We start from the raw sequence: 17,398 nt of genomic DNA, 5'->3' as shown, positions 1-17,398 counted from the left end.
CAAACCGTTCTTTTGTGGTCATAAACCTTGTGTCAAAATTTCATAGATTTCTATTAACTTAAACTAAAGTTATAGTGCGAAAACCAAGAAAATGCTTATTTGGGCCCTTTTTGGCCCCTAATTCCTAAAATGTTGGGACCAAAACTCCCAAAATTAATACCAACCTTCCTTTTGTGGTCATAAACCTTGTGTTAAAATTTCATAGATTTCCATTCACTTTTACTAAAGTTAGAGTGCGAAAACTAAAAGTATTCGGACGCCGGAAGACGACGACGACGACGACGACGACGCCGACGCCAACGTGATAGCAATATACGACGAAAATTTTTTCAAAATTTGCGGTCGTATAAAAAAGCTTCATCAGCAACATTTTATATTGGCAAATTTCCAATGAAGTCATTAACATAAAGTTATTGGCAAATAAAAATAGAAAATGACATCATAGTCATGTCTGGCAAATTTCCAACATATATTATCAACTACTATTCTATACAAAGAAAGATAACTCCAATTGAAAATTAATTGCTATTACACAATATTGTGCAATTAGATATTTCTTGCTATTGTGCAATACTGTGCAATTGAAAATTTCTTGCTATTGCACAATATTTCATATGGAATCCTGATTTGGACCAACTTGAAAACTGGGCCCATAATCAAAAATCAAAGTACATATTTAGATAAAGCATATCAAATAAGCCCAAGAATTATTCAATTTTTGATGAAATCAAACAAAGTTTAATTTTAGACCCCCATTTGGACCAACTTGAAAACTAGGCCAATAATTAAAAATCTAAGTACATTTTTAAATTCAGCATATCAAAGAACCCCAAGGATTCAATTTTTGTTAAAATCAAACTAAGTTTAATTTTGGACCCTTTGGACCTTAATGTAGACCAATTTGAAAACGGGACCAAAAGTTAAGAATCTACATACATAGTTAGATTCGGCATATCAAAGAACCCCAATTATTCAATTTTTGATGAAATCACACAAAGTTCAATTTTGGACCCTTTGGGCCCCTTATTCCTAAACTGTTAGGACCAAAACTCCCAAAATCAATACCAACCTTCCTTTTGTGGTCATAAACATTGTGTTTAAATTTCATTGATTTCTATTTACTTAAACTAAAGTTATTGTGCGAAAACCTAGAATAATGCTTATTTGGGCCCTTTTTTGGCCCCTAATTCCTAAACTGTTGGAACCAAAACTCCCAAAATCAATCCCAACCTTTCTTTTGTGGTCATAAACCTTGTGTCAAAATTTCATAGATTTCTATTAACTTAAACTAAAGTTATAGTGTGAAAACCAAGAAAATGCTTATTTGGGCCCTTTTTGGCCCCTAATTCCTAAAATGTTGGGACCAAAACTCCCATAATCAATACCAACCTTCCTTTTGTGGTCATAAACCTTGTGTTAAAATTTCATAGATTTCCATTCACTTTTACTAAAGTTAGAGTGCGAAAACTAAAAGTATTCGGACGCCGGACGACGACGACGACGACGCCGACGCCGACGCCAACGTGATAGCAATATACGACGAAAAATTTTTCAAATTTTGCGGTCGTATAAAAATTGAACCCAATTTTTTTAATCACATCCCCCTTTCCCTTATTCCAAAACTAATCTCAATTAAAATTTCTAATGGAGTTTGCAACAATAACTACTCATTTAAATACATCATAAAATATTAAGATGTAAAAAAACTGCTTGTTATCACTGAATGGTAAAGATTATTTTAATTTATCAGTTGGTAGTAAAAAGTGAATATACATTGTATATTGTATATAACAAAGATTTAAGTTGATTCTGGACAAAGAAAGATAACTCCAATTAAAAAAAAATCTTGCTATTGCACAATAATTTGCAATTAGATCTTTCTTGCTTACTATTCTGGACAAAGAAAGATAACTCTAATTAAAAAAAAATTTGCTATTTCACAATATTGTGCAATTAGATATTTCTTGTCATTGCGCAATACTGTGCAATTGAAAAGACTTGCTATTGCACAATACTTAGTATAATAATTTTGGACCAACTTGAAAACTGGGCCAATAATCAAGAATCTAAGTACATTTTTAGATTCAGCATATCAAAGAACCCCAATTATTCAATTTTGATGAAATCAAACAAAGTTTAATTTTGGACCCTTTGGGCCCCTTATTCTGTTGGGACCAAAACTCCCAAAATCAATACCAACCTTCCTTTTATGGTCATAAACCTTGTGTTTAAATTTCATAGATTTCTATTTACTTATACTAACGTTATGGTGCGAAAACCAAGAAAAATGCTTATTTGGGTCCCTTTTTGGCCCCTAATTCCTAAACTGTTGGGACCTAAACTCCCAAAATCAATACCAACCTTCCTTTTGTAGTCATTAACATTGTGTTTAAATTTCATTGATTTCTATTTACTTAAACTAAAGTTATTGTGCGAAAACCAAGAATAATGCTTATTTGGGCCCTTTTTTGGCCCCTAATTCCTAAACTGTTGAAACCAAAACTCCCAAAATCAATCCCAACCGTTCTTTTGTGGTCATAAACCTTGTGTCAAAATTTCATAGATTTCTATTAACTTAAACTAAAGTTATAGTGCGAAAACCAAGAAAATGCTTATTTGGGCCCTTTTTGGCCCCTAATTCCTAAAATGTTGGGACCAAAACTCCCAAAATCAATACCAACCTTCCTTTTGTGGTCATAAACCTTGTGTTAAAATTTCATAGATTTCCATTCACTTTTACTAAAGTTAGAGTGCGAAAACTAAAAGTATTCGGACGACGACGACGACGACGACGACGCAGACGACGACGCCAACGTGATAGCAATATACGACGAAAAAATTTTTCAAATTTTGCGGTCGTATAAAAATAAAAAAAAAAAAATGTAACAAACCGTTTTGTCAGAAAAATTACACTGGTTATATAGCAGTTTGACAGACACTTATTTTGATCACTGAGAAGCTTAATATTCCCTCAAAAACATGACGTTATTAAAACGTTTAGCTGATTTTACAGAGTTATCTCCCTGTAGTGTTAAGTACCCCCTTAATAAGAAAATACAACAAGTATACAAATTATATTGTTATGCTGTGGATTCATTTATTTTCGTGGGTATCAATTTTCGTGGATTGCTGAAATTTTGCATATTTGCGGATATTTAATTTCATGGTTGTGCCAATCTCTGTATACAAAACCTATTTAATAAGTGTATTCGTTGAACATTTGAATTCGTGGTTCACCTGTACCCACGAAACCCACGAAAATTGGTATCCAACGAATAATAATGAATCCACAGTAGTAGTTTATGTGGGTCAAATATAAACTAGCAATCATAATGAACATGAAATAACTTTTTGGCATGAAGTATTGGTACAAAGTTGTAAAGTTGCAAAAAATTACCCCTTATCAACCCTCCCTGATACTATTTTTCTTACATCAAAAATAACCTTGTGATAAACTGATGAATTTCTGCCAGAACATTTAAGCTCAAATGGGGAACCTTTTTTGTGTGATGACATTCAAAAGCATCATTGCTACTCTCTACCATTGTAAATTCAGAAATTATTGCAAATTTTAATAAATGCAAATTAATATGAGACAATATCAGGCATGCAAAAAAAGTCACATTCATAATTTCAGTAGTGATTTTCCTAAATAATATTTTTGAAATCGCAATTATTAGATTCCAAATTTATGTTAGAGGTCAAGGCAATAAAATAAATATATGCATGCATGAATTTCTGAGTTTACAACATTTTAAACAAACAAGACTTATCTATTGTTGTCAATTCTATATTTGTCTTACCTTCTTTATGCCTTTTAAATAAAATAGACTGTGCTTTAAGTATCAACACTATATTCTGGGGGTCCGGACCATCTTTTAATCTGGATTTACTACATAAAAATTCATATGCTGTGTTCACTTTCTCAAACATATCCTGAAAAGAAATTGATAAAGAAAAATTAAAGAAACTTTTTAACATTGCCATATATGAAGCGGGTGGTTTGGCTAGCCACAAAACCAGGTTCAACTCTCCATTTATTCTTAAAATGTCCTGTACCAAGTCAGGAAAATATCAGTTGTTATCTTATAGGTTGATTCTGTGTGTGTTGCATTGTCGTTTGTTCTTTGTTAATATCAGTGTTTCTGTTGTTTTATTGCTTTCCTCTTATATATAGTTGGTGTGTTTCACTTGGTTTTAGTTTGTAACCTGGATTTGTTTTCTCTCAATTGGTTTATGACTTTCGAACAGCGCTATACTACTGTTGCCTTTATTTTTTGTCATATGTTACTATGAAACTGACAAACCTTATCATAATTGAACACTTTATCATAAATAATCAAAATATTAACAAATAGTACATATTTTCTTGATTAACTTTGGAAAGAGTTCATAAACATGAAGCCTTATGTTGAGTTTTATGAACTATTGTTTGTCTGTTGATCTCCCCCTTTTTTGCCATGGTGTTGTCAGTTTGTTTTCTATGTTTAAATGTTTCCTTTGGTATCTTTCGCCTCACTTTTTGAAAATATAAAAAAAAATGAGTTATAACACTCTAGATATCACTAGTTACAACCAACTTTTATATACTGTAAATTCAGAAATTAAAGCGAGGTTTTTATTTTTGCGAAGAATGCGACTGACTTGTAAATGCAATAATTTAAATTCGCATTTTGAAATATTTTATATGAATTTAACAGGATTTTTCTCAAAATCGTAAAAATTAAAATCGCATTTAAGTCTAAAATGACAAAATCGCAATAATAAATGCAAGCAATAATTTCTGAATTTACAGTATATCAATCCTTGAAAATTGAAGAATCCACAATATTCTATCTATACAGTACTATGACTGAAGAATTACCATGGTCAGTCAGCAAAACTTTATTCATGACTGCCATATCAACAATACATATTCAGCATACACCTTCGGCTGTTGTCTGCTCTATGGTCAGGTTGTTGTCGCTTTGACACATTCCCCACTTCCTTTCAATTTTATTATTATCTACATGTACGTGTATATGAGAGTGCATAATATTGTACATAGCTATTTCTTACCCTGCCCTCAGGATTTTTATCTGGATGGTATTTCTGGGCTAGTTTGAAGTAAGCTTTTCTAATCTTTGCCTCATCATGACTGAAATTATATAAGATAAGATCGATAAGATAATTGACATCATAACAATCAAACAGTGTGTTATGTAATTTGCCGTTTCATCATCTAATGCTTTCTGGGTATTATTCTTAAAAGGGTACACCAAATGCTGTGTATGGTTAAGAGTGTTCTAAACAATGGAGATTCATCCATTGGCTTAACGTTATTTTTATTTTAGTGTACGAACAGTGAGATTACCCATAGTCCTTTAGATTCTGAAATGGCGATTTTTGTTCACATGTGATACATTATTTTGTAACTTGAATATCTGAGAATATATTTCATTGTTAAATCTGGAAATATTCATGGATAGGACGTTTAGAATGTTTTGATCAATGCACTATATTTTGTGTATATCAAAAGTAGTAAAAAAACTATAAAAATATTTAGAAATTAAGTCAGTACCATAGGGTTTTGATTAAATTTCATGCCATCTTTACCCAAAAATGTATAGTACAAACAATATTAGTTTATAATTCTAAGACATACCCTCCAACACCTTTCTGTAAATGTAAAACTGTCAGAGCATCATCTATAGACATGGTTGGTGCTTTCTTATCTACTTCCTTCTTCCAGGCTTCTAATATATCTTTTAATAATTTAACCTGTTTTAAAAAAAAGTAGTCAACAATAAAATGATATTTTAAAATAAATTGTGTAGTTATAACAATAAATTAATGTTTTCTACACAAATCTCCATCTTCTATGGTTGTAGGTGTTTTAAAGCTACTTTTAAGCTAATTCATGGCAGCCAATCTTTATTACTTGAGGAAGCTAGAGTCCTGGAGAAAACCCCTACCTTTGATACTTGGCCACTGAGGCCCCTAGTCCTTTGTTTAAAGAAGATAAAAATTTAACTGAACAATGTTAAATGCAATATTAAGTGCTTTTGTTGTATGTTGACTCCAGTCAAAACAAGTGAAACTGAGAGCTACTGCTCACTGATGATACCCCCGCCGCAAGTGGATAATATTAATAGTGTAAAAATATGCAAGTGTTCGGTAAACAGGAAGTTGTCGAGTGATGAATCTGAAAACGCATCACACGGTATAGCTGACTTATATAAATCCTGAAACCAAATTTCAGAAATCCTTGTATTGTAGTTCCTGAGAAAAATGTGACGAAAATTTTCAACTTGGCAATCATGTGTAAAATCAGACAAGTGTTCGGTAAACAGGAAGTTGTCAAGAGATGAATCTGAAAACGCATCACACGGTATGGCTGACATATATATATGTTGATACCAAATTACAGAAAGGGTGGATGTCTAGTTCCTGAGAAAAATGTGACGAAAGTTTCATGGGACGGACTGACTGACGGACGGACGGACTGACGGACGGACGGACTGACAGACAGAGGTAAAACAGTATACCCCCCTTTTTTAAAGCGGGGGTATAAAAAGGCGATTTTTGTCAAACTAACTCGGCTTCCTTTTAAATGTCCAATTAAATGAGAACAGAGAATCATAATCAAAATTAAAAAAAAATAATTCTGCCATATTCTGTATTAGCCTGTCCAAAGTCCTAAGTCTGTAAAATTTCTTTGGTTATCCTCTGTTGCTGTATATAATATTTGATTTTTCGTTTTTGTTTTGGGCATAGGTCAGTACATTTCTTTCTTTAGTTTGAATTGTTTCACATTTGTAATTTCTAGACCTTAAGTAACTTGCAATGCAGTATGGATTTTTCTCATTGTTGAGGGTAAACTAGTGACCTATAAATACTAACTTCTATATGCTACAATCTGCAAATATTTAGTCAACAGATGTTTAAATCACAGATGCTTAACACATTGTCTTAAAATATAACTAATTAAAACACTTACTGGATCCTTAATAGGCCAATCGGGGAATTTTTGTTGATCACAGAGATGCTTGAGATAATATATATTACAAAACAGTTCATTTTCTAATTGTGGATAGTTTATGACTGGTATTGGACAATACTGATATAATGATCTTGTGTTGCTTTGAAGACGAGGGGAAAAGTCAGCGATGTGTGAAGCTATTTTCTCTATCATAAGTCGCCTGTAAAAAAAAAAACATTTGTGTTTAAATTTTTACAACTGATAATGTAAATATCTTTACTGTGCAAGACCTGTATAAGTAGTCACAGTCATTAAGGAGGTAGACCTAGGTTAAGGGAAATAACTCTTAAAATCATCAGTACGTTTGTGTCTTCTTCTTGTCTCCGTATGAGCCTCCTTTAAATAGGAGCACCACCATAGTTATGGCGTATAAAGGAGGACATTTGGAGCCTGTATCGGTACAGATTAATGTGAGCATTTGCGTACCCAATTCCCCAGCCAGGCCGTGACGGGTCTTATTACCAGAAAGTTAACCTTCCCAAAACATAAATACAATGCAATCAAATAAAACATACGAACTCACACACTCACCTGATTCGCTCAGTCCTCAAAGTATAAAAAGTGTATTTTTTTCTATGTATCAAATATCTTTTTTTAATATCTGTGTGTTTTGAATGGGAGAGGGTCACCCCGGATGCCCCACAAATGCCTTGGCAAAATACGTCTAAGGTAATAACGAGGAATCGGTTAGGACAAAATCTATCAAAACCGACACTACCAAATGCCCTGCTGTATCAAGGTAGAGGAAAGCCGAAAATCCTACTGAATAGGATCTCGGAAAGAAACTACCGAACCATTAGGAGAACAGCAAGAACTCTCAGACTTCAAATGATAGGTCTGATAGTTTCCATTGGAAACTACTAATGGTTCCCATATGGGCAGAGCACGTGTCTCAAACATACCTGAAAATATCTGCAGAGGTTTTCCTCAACAAGAAAATAATGACCGAAATTAAAAGTATATAATCTATGGATGATAAAATGCATCCAAGAAAGCAATTTAGAAGACTAATTTGGATGATGTTGATGGATTCTCTCTGCAAAAATTTCACGTCCGTTCTCATCGACACCCACTCTCTCAGCTAACAATGGCGGCCGTCAACCATTTTCATAAATATATTCTAAGCTTCTAGGTTATATAGATTATTTTCAATCTGTTTCAGGTAAATGCTTAAAATACATTGATGAACTTGACTTTTACAAACGCTTAACTGATTTAAAGAGTTATCTCCCTGAACCAAGGTAAATAAACACATTGTTGTCTTGCCATTTTTTTTTTTATTTGAAGAATTTGATTGTTTCTGTGCAATCTTTTTACAACTACTGTGGATACATTAATATTCGTTGGATACCAATGATAAACAACAAGTTTTCTGAAGGAATGTTTCCAAACTTTGCCAAAACCACAAATTTAAATATCCATGATTATGCAAGTTTTTTTCAATTCACGAAAAATTGGTACCCACGAAAATAAATGAATCCACAGTAGTATAAGATTCAGAATGACACATTGTACAAATAACAACTGCCTACTGTTAAAGAATGAGTGTTTTTTTTTTGCTGTCTCATTGACGTATACACATTGTATTCATACTGCGTTTTTGGGGTTGCCAATTTAGCTGATTGAAGAAATCAGCTATAAATATTCTACATAATTTTATATTTACATCTATGCATAGAAACTATTTCGTTTTAAATATGTAAATATTTCCAGTATATCATTTTTTGATGGGATTTGCTTTGGTGGTCTTACATCTTATAAATTCTATATAAATCATTTTGAAAAGAATTCCATTTAAACTGGTGAAAGGGGCCTAAAGCTAACAGTGAGGTGATAATTTTCTTTCTTTTTTTGAGGCTCTGTGCTCCATGTTGAAGGCCTCACTGTGACTTTTAGATGAAGAACAGCAATAAAAGCACTGTGCCTTTGCTATCTTTTTGTGCTTCTTGGTGCGCATGTATTGATGTTGTGTCAATAAGGAGATAATTGTATTGTATTTTAAGCTCTGACAGCATCAATTAGTGATTTGATGGTCTCAAATTAAGTTTACTGGTGACGCATCAATGAAGACAGTAAACTGGTATTTGTGACCATCAAATCACTAATTAATGACATTGGAGCTTAAAACACAATATTGTTATCTCCATTCTACTGAAACTGACAAACTACGTTAAAACATGTATTTAAAATCTGTCATATATCGTTTGTGCTAGTGCGTACCTTCCATAGCATCAATTGTCAACTGATGCCATGAAAATTAGTGACCATATCCAATCAAAATGAACGTTACAAACGTTGTTGCATTAGAATGATGGATACCGACTTTTGTTTTTTCTATCATATGGAATAATAATGCATTTTTACAGGATATAGATGACAAACTAATATCAACATGTAGATTTTTTCAATTCTTATATACTGTATGAAATTCACCATTACAACAAGACTAACCTCATTTCTGTATTCCAGATAGCTTCTGGAGTATCAAACTCTCCCAAGAATATCTGAGCAAATTTGTCTGCTGAGTAATTCTCTAAATAACACACCATGGCTTCTGGTAATATGTGACCGAGAACACTTCTGTTCATGATGTCTGAACTCTTTTTCTAAAGATGAGAAACACAGTAAATGATTTTATGTATTACAATTTGTCATTTTAGAATCTAATGCATTCTGGGTAATATTTTCCAAAGTCTGTTAGATTCTGAAATGGTCAATTGAAGTGTTACAGAAAATAATACAAGGAACAATTGGTATATACATTAAACTACTAGTCAAAATGAATATTAATTTGCTTTTATGAAAAGAATGTAATTTTTAATGTACTTTATCAAAAGTTTTCATAAATACATGATTACAAAGACAAATTTTGTTCTCATGAATCAAACATGAATTTGTCATACCCCTGCCCAAATACTTTACGGTTAACAGGAATTTGTTGAGTGATGAATCTGAAAACACATCACACGGTATAGCTGACTAATATAAACCCTGAAACTAAATTTCAGAAATCCCTTGTAGTGTAGTTCCTGAGAAAAATGTGACGATTTTTTTAAAAACTTGGATGTCATGTGTAAAATGATGCAAGTGTTGGGTAAATATATTCATGGGACGGACTGAAGGACAGACGGATGGACAGACAGCAGTAAAACAGTGTAACCCCACTTTTTTTAAGCTGGCGTAAAAAAATGTTAGTTTTTAGAGAACAATAGACAATTTTCAAAATATGGCCAAAAAAGATACTGAGATACACTCCCTCTTCATTTAAAATATGAAACCTGTTTTGAACCGGTCCCTAAACTTACCTCATCTGACCTGAATGCTTGACTGACATGTGTATATTTCATGAATCTGGCTACAGGTAAAACGTTTGATCCAGTGTACATCATCATAAAATAAAAAGCACCTGTGAGATACAGACGGGATATGTTTGGATTGTCCTGCATAATGTCATACAATAAACTGGCAATCTTCTCCACTAAAATGGGGTCAAAGGTTAATAACAACTGAAAACAAACGAACAAAGTTTACGTAAATATTATGGTAGAAAGAGTATTATAAAATTGATAAAAATTGTAAAATCAAAATCCTAAGTTGAAGTTTGTGGTGCTCACTTTTAAGTTTTTTATATATTTTTTGTTGATCTGTTGGTTTAAAAAAAAATATTTTTGGTATTGTCAGTTTTTCTTAGTTTTGGAAGATCCTTTGGTATTTCTGCCTCTTGTTTGAAGACATAGGTCTATCATATTTCATTATCTGCAAATAATGGAATTTTAAATCTAGAAACACACTTATTTTGTTTTTCTCATTATTTAAGGCCTTACAGTTGAAGTTGGGAGTTTGTGTTTTTTAATCGTGAGTTTTTGACTGATGTTTCTTTTTTTGGCTGTTCATATTTTTGTTGTTTTTTTATTTCGGCCATGGTGTTGTCAGTCTGTAATAGGTGTAATACCACCATTGATTTTTCTCCTATAAGTCTTTGTTAAATTTGCACTTTTTAAAAAGTTGTGCAGAATTTATCTTTGTTTCAAATAAATAATACCTGGCATGAGTAAAATCTTAACCTGTCGAATACTTAAAATATTTTACATAACATTTCATTGCATATAAGAAAAGCTGGAAGTTAACAATAAATTTTCACCTCATTTTTATCTGTGTACAAGCTTTAGTAACCATGTAAGCTCAAGTTTTCAAAATATTCTTTAGAAACCCCAATTTTAAAAAAAATGGTGCTTTGAAATACCCAAGATATTTTTTTTATGTAGGATTTATAACCTACAACTGTCAAATTCAAGGGAATATTTTTTTCAATCTATTTTTGTATGCAACCGGATGTGACTTACTATGATTTGGTGGTATTACACCTGAAAGACTAAGGAGGTTTGAATACTTCCTTTGGATTTTATGTCTCTTTTGTGAAGACAAACTTGGAGTTTGTGGATGCATTATTTTTCATTCGATTCCAATCTTAGTGAATTTTGTGGTACACGGGAACCATGAATTAAAATGTTTCAAAAATTACAATTTTCCATAGAGGAATATATGTAGACTTTTGAAAAATCACGAATTAATTAATTTAATAAGATTTCGTCATTCTATGTTTGGCAACCATGATAATTATTGAATTCACAGCATTTGAGATGTCAATTTCATTATCAAACAATAGTTGATTTTTAAATTTCACCACAAATACGTGAGGGCAGGAATGCGCTTTATGGTCAGTTGTTAAACGATAATTTTCAGCTACAGTTAGCGTCATTTTGGTTAAAATTTTACTGTGATTCATCAAAATATCCTTATCGTGATTTTTCAGGTCTTAAATAACTATCATAACCATTTTTTTTTGGAAAAAAATTAACATGATGTGTCAAAGTCAGTCGATTTTTTTATTGACTTAAAGAAAGTGTACATTTTATTGATATGCACCAAAAAATACCATTAATGTCTTTTGGCAAAGTTTTTCACTGTTTAAAGATCCCCCCATTATGACCCTCGTACATAAGAAGGACAATCCTTGTGATTTACAACTTACCTGAACAATATGAGGAAGACAAACGGGGTCAGACAATAATCTATTGATTCTTGGCAGTGGTCTGATTATTGCTCCATCGGAATCCCTGAAATTAAACACATTTTTTAAGTTTAATTCATAATGATTAATGGGCATTTCACCTTAAAAGTCTGTTTACAAGTAATTCATAAATATGGAACTTCAATTATGTCCCCTTATTGAGAACTTCAAAACATTTGCTTGTAATTTAGTAGTTTATCTAACCTAATAATGATTTTACGGTACAGCTAGCAAGCTAGCTAACCAAAGATATAACCTTTACCTACACACTCAATGCAATCAGCTGTAAGTGTTCATGCAAGATATGAAAGAATCCAGTCATTTTGATATTGTTCTTCATACTAGTTTGAAAACAAGAGGCTCTCAAGAGCCTGAATCGCTCACCTGAATTTTTTTGGTTTAATCTCTCATCAATGATTATTTTGGCTTTTCAATTTATTTAAATGTTCTTTGAATTGTCCTATTTTCTTCAAAAGCAAAAAAAATCATTTTCTCCTATGTTCTATTTTAGCCATAGGAGCTATGTTTCTTGACATACAAGGAAATGAAATATAAAATTTATACTAGATACTCTGAAACTCTGAAACTCATTTAGCCTAAATTGATACAGCAGTTTCATAAGAGAAGATTTTTTAAAGTAAGTCAACATGATGAACAAATTGTGAAAAAAGTCTTTAAAGGGCAATAACTCCTAAAGAGGTCAATTGACAATTTTGGTCAAATTGACTTATTTGTAGATCTTACTTTGCTGATCATATTTGCTGTTTACAGTTTATCTTTATCTATAATAATATTCAAGATAATGACCAAAAACTGCAAAATTTCCTTAAAATTACCAATTAAGTGGCAGCAACCCAACAATTGGATGTTTGATTCATCTGAAAATTTCAGGGCTGATAGATATTGACCTAATGAACATTTTTACTCCATGTCAGATTTGCTCTTAATGCTTTCGTTTTTGAGATATAAGCCAAAAACTGCATTTGACCCCTATGTTCTATTTTAAGTAACGGCGGCCATGTTTTTTGACGGATCAAAAATCAAAGCACACACTTTGTGCAGGATAATCTAAGGAACAACCATGCTAAGTTTTAACCAAATCCATTCAGTAGTTTCAGAGGAGAAGATTTTTTAAAGTTAGCAAATATGATGAACAAATTGTGAAAAATTGTCATTAAAGGACAATAACCCCTTAAGGGGTCAATTGACAATTTTGGTCATAATAACTTATTTGTAGATCTTACTTTGCTGATCTTTTTTGCTGTTTACAGTTTATCTTTATCTATAATAATATTCAAGATAATGACCAAAAACTGCAAAATTTCCTTAAAATTACCAATTAAGTGGCAGCAACCCAACAATGGTTTGTTTGATTCATCTGAAAATTTCAGGGCTGATAGATATTGACCTAATGAACATTTTTATCCCATGTCAGATTTGCTCTAAATGCTTTCGTTTTTGAGATATAAGCCAAAAACTGCATTTGACCCCTATGTTCTATTTTAAGTAACAGCGGCCATGTTTTTTGACGGATCAAAAATCGAAGCGCACATTTTGTGCAGGATATACTAAGGAACAATCATGTTAAGTTTCATTCAAATCCATTCAGAAGTTTCAGAGGAGAAGATGTTTGAAAAATTGTTAACGACGACGACGACGACGACGACGACGTCGACGACGACGACGACGGACGCCAAGTGATGAGAAAAGCTCACATGGCCTTTTAGGCCAGGTGAGCTAAAAATCCACACAAATTGATTCTGTACCTGGTATATGATTCAACAGATTCTATATATTTTGATATGGTCCCCTTTACATGTTGTGATAGTAAATCAGACATCTTGACATTACCCCTCTTACTGGTTTGGATAGTAAATCATACATTTTGACATTGTCCCTCTTACCGGCTTGGATAGTATCCAGACATTTTGATCAACATATTGAGTATTAGACAGGCCAGATCACTTTCATTCAAGACTGGTTGACTAGTGGCCAGTATTGTCCATTTGAGTTGTGGCACAGACTGTAACGGCCGCCACCCATCCATTCCTTGAGCCCAACATCTGGTCTTTGCATGAACTACACCTTCTTCCCACAATTCTTTCATCTAATATGTAATAAAATATCTAATTAACAAGAATGTGTCTCACGTACACAAATGCCTCATCTGCACTATCATTTTCTATGTTCAATGGTCCGTGAAAATGGGGTAAATACTCTAATTTTGGCATCAAATTTATAAAGATCATATCGTAGGGAACATGTGTACTAAGTTTTAAGCTGATTGGACTTCAACTTTATCAAAAACTACCACGACCAAAAACTTTAACCTGAAGCGGGACAGACGAACAAATGGATCAGAATACATAATGTTCATAAATGGGGCATAAAAATAATATCATTAGTCTAAATAAATGGGAAGGTTAGACACCAAAATACTTTTTTCACTTGGTTAAAAAAGGGTTTGAAGCAAATACATTTCCATTCTCAATTTTACAATACACCTTATTGCTATATGTTCGCCATTACTGGACATTACACAAGTTCACATAAAATCTAGATGTCATTATACAAAATATCTACGCCACAATGGAAAAGTGATTGTTGTATGAGGTCAATAGTTCAAGCTGGGCAGGTTCTCGGGTCAGCTGGGAATAGGGATAAGGTGTATTCTGTTACAACTGAAAATAACTAGAGGCTCTAAAGAGCCTGTGTCGCTCACCTTGGTCTATGTGAATATTAAACAATGGACACAGATGGATTCATGACAAAATTGTGTTTTGGTGATGTGTTTGTAGATCTTACTTTACTAAACATTCTTGCTGCTTACAATTATCTCTATCTATAACAGTACTTTCTGTGGAAAATGTTATTGAAAATCTTCAAATTTTAAGAAAATTGTTAAAAATTGACTATGAAGGGCAATAACTCCTTAGGGGGTCAATTGACTATGTTGGTCATACTGACTTATTTTTAGTTCTTACTTTGCTGTACATTATTGCTGTTTACAGTTTATCTCTATCTATAATAATATTTAAGATAATAACAAAACTAAAGGCTCTCAAGAGCCTGTGTCGCTCACCTTGGTCTATGTGCATATTAACAATGGACACAGATAAATGCATGACAAAATGGTGATGGTAATGTGTTTGTAGATCTTTCTTTACTGACATTCTTGTTGCTACAATTATCTCTATCTATAATGAACTTGGCCCAGTAATTACAATGGAAAATATTTCCTAAAAATTTACAAAAATTAACAAAAATTTATGAAAATTGTTTACAATTGACTATAAAGGGCAATAACTCCTTAAGGGGTCAATTGACAATTTTGGTCATGTTGACTTATTTGTAGATCTTATTTAGCTGAACATTATTGCTGTTTACAGTTTATCTCTATAATAATATTCAAGATAATAACCAAAATCTGCAAAATTTCCTTTAAATCATTAATTCGGGGGCAGCAACCCAACAACAGGTTGTCCGATTTGTCTGAAAATTTCAGGGTAGATAGATCTTGACCTGATCTTGACCTGATAAACAATTTAACCCCATGTTAGATTTGCTCTAAATGCTTTGGTTTCAGAAATATTAGCCAAAATCTACATTTCACTCCTATGTTCTATTTTTAGCCATCTTGGTTGGTTGGCCCGGTCACGCCACACATTTTTTAAAACTAGATACCCCAATAATGATTGTGGCCAAGTTTGGTTAAATTTGGCACAGTAGTTTCAGAGGAGAAGATTTTTGTAAAAGATTACAAAAATTTACGAAAAATTGTTCAAAATTGACTATAAAGGGCAATAACTCCTTAAGGGGTCAACTGATAATTTTGGTCATGTTGACTTATTTGTAGATCTTACTTTGCTGAACATTATTGCTGTTTACAGTTTATCTCTTTCTATAATAATATTCAAGATAAAAACCAAAATCTGCAAAAATTCCTTCAAAAGACTTATTTTGGGGCAGCAACCCAACAACTGGTTGTCCGATTCATTCCAAAGTTTCAGGGCATATAGATTTTCACTTGATGAACAATTTTACCCCCATGTCAGATTTGCTCTAAATGCTTTGGTTTCAGAGATATAAGCCAAAATCTACATTTCACCCTGATGTTCTATTTTTAGCCATGGCGGCCATCTTGGTTGATTGGCCGGGTCACGCCACACATTTTTTAAACTACATACCCCAAAGATGATTGTGGCCAAGTTTGGATTGATTGGGCTCAGCAGTTTCAGAGGAGAAGATTTTTGTAAGAGATTACTAAGATTTACGAAAAATGGTTAAAAATTGACTATAAATGGCAATAACTCCTAAAGGGGTCAACTGACCATTTCAGTCATGTTGACTTATTTGTAAATCTTACTTTGCTGAACATTATTGCTGTTTACAATTTATCTCTATCTATAATAATATTCAAGATAATAGCCCAAAAACAGTATAATTTCCTTAAAATTGCCAATTCAGGGGCAGCAAGCCAACAACGGGTTGTCCGATTCATCTGAAAATTTCAGGGCAGATAGATCGTGACCTGATAAACAATTTTACCTCCATGTCAGATTTGCTCTAAATGCTTTGGTTTCAGAGTTATAAGCCAAAAACTGCATTTTACCCCTATGTTCTATTTTTAGCCATGGTGGCCATCTTGATTGGTGGGCCGGGTCACACCACACATTTTTTAAACTAGATACCCCAAAGATGATTGTGGCCAAGTTTGGATTAATTTGGCCCAGTAGTTTCAGAGAAGATTTTTGTAAAAGATTACTAATCTTTACGAAAAATGTTTAAAAATTTACTATAAAGGGCAATAACTCCTAAAGGGGTCAACTGACCATTTTGGTCATGTTGACTCATTTGTAAATCTTACTTTGCTGAACATTATTGCTGTTAACAGTTTATCTCTATCTATAATAATATTCAAGATAATAACCAATAAAGGGCTGCGCTTTAGCGCATGATACGCCCGTTGCTCTTTTAACTTGTCTTTTATGCTTTAAATGAATTTATATGATCAACTAGAAATATATATACAAATCAAAAGGGATGTTACATTAATATATTCACCAAAGTTTCATAAAATCCCCCTTTTTTTAAGTATAAAAATTCATTACTTAAGAAAACGTAAAATCTAAAATTTATAAAAATGGAAAGGGAGCTTATGTCAATAGATATAAACAATTTATCAAAGTTGCATAAAATTTTGTGAAAGTGTTAGTTATTGTCCCAAAATTGGAAAATCCTCCCTTTTTTAAGCATAAAAATTCATAACACAGAAATGTAAAATCTGAAATTTATAAAAAATGAAA

General features: G+C 32.6%; 1 protein-coding gene across 4 annotated transcripts in view; it reads right to left on the bottom strand.

Annotated features, from left to right (window-relative positions):
- LOC139502765 (dnaJ homolog subfamily C member 13-like) overlaps window positions 1-17,398 on the bottom strand; it is a 100,352-nt gene that overhangs the window by 34,757 nt on the left and 48,197 nt on the right. For all 4 annotated transcript variants that reach the window (XM_071292345.1, XM_071292343.1, XM_071292344.1 and 1 more), the window contains 8 exons: window positions 13,997-14,199; window positions 12,054-12,138; window positions 10,327-10,527; window positions 9,473-9,627; window positions 6,980-7,181; window positions 5,645-5,760; window positions 5,059-5,137; window positions 3,804-3,936 (listed from right to left, as the gene is read on the bottom strand). In XM_071292345.1, coding sequence (XP_071148446.1) covers window positions 3,804-3,936; window positions 5,059-5,137; window positions 5,645-5,760; window positions 6,980-7,181; window positions 9,473-9,627; window positions 10,327-10,527; window positions 12,054-12,138; window positions 13,997-14,199 — 1,174 coding nt within the window. The remainder of the gene's footprint in view (window positions 1-3,803; window positions 3,937-5,058; window positions 5,138-5,644; window positions 5,761-6,979; window positions 7,182-9,472; window positions 9,628-10,326; window positions 10,528-12,053; window positions 12,139-13,996; window positions 14,200-17,398) is intronic.

The sequence above is a fragment of the Mytilus edulis genome, chromosome 14 (assembly GCF_963676685.1).
Source record: "Mytilus edulis chromosome 14, xbMytEdul2.2, whole genome shotgun sequence".
Classification (NCBI taxonomy): domain Eukaryota; kingdom Metazoa; phylum Mollusca; class Bivalvia; order Mytilida; family Mytilidae; genus Mytilus; species Mytilus edulis.
The sequence above is the reverse complement of the archived record's forward strand: the minus strand, read 5'-3'. Positions and strand labels throughout refer to the sequence as shown.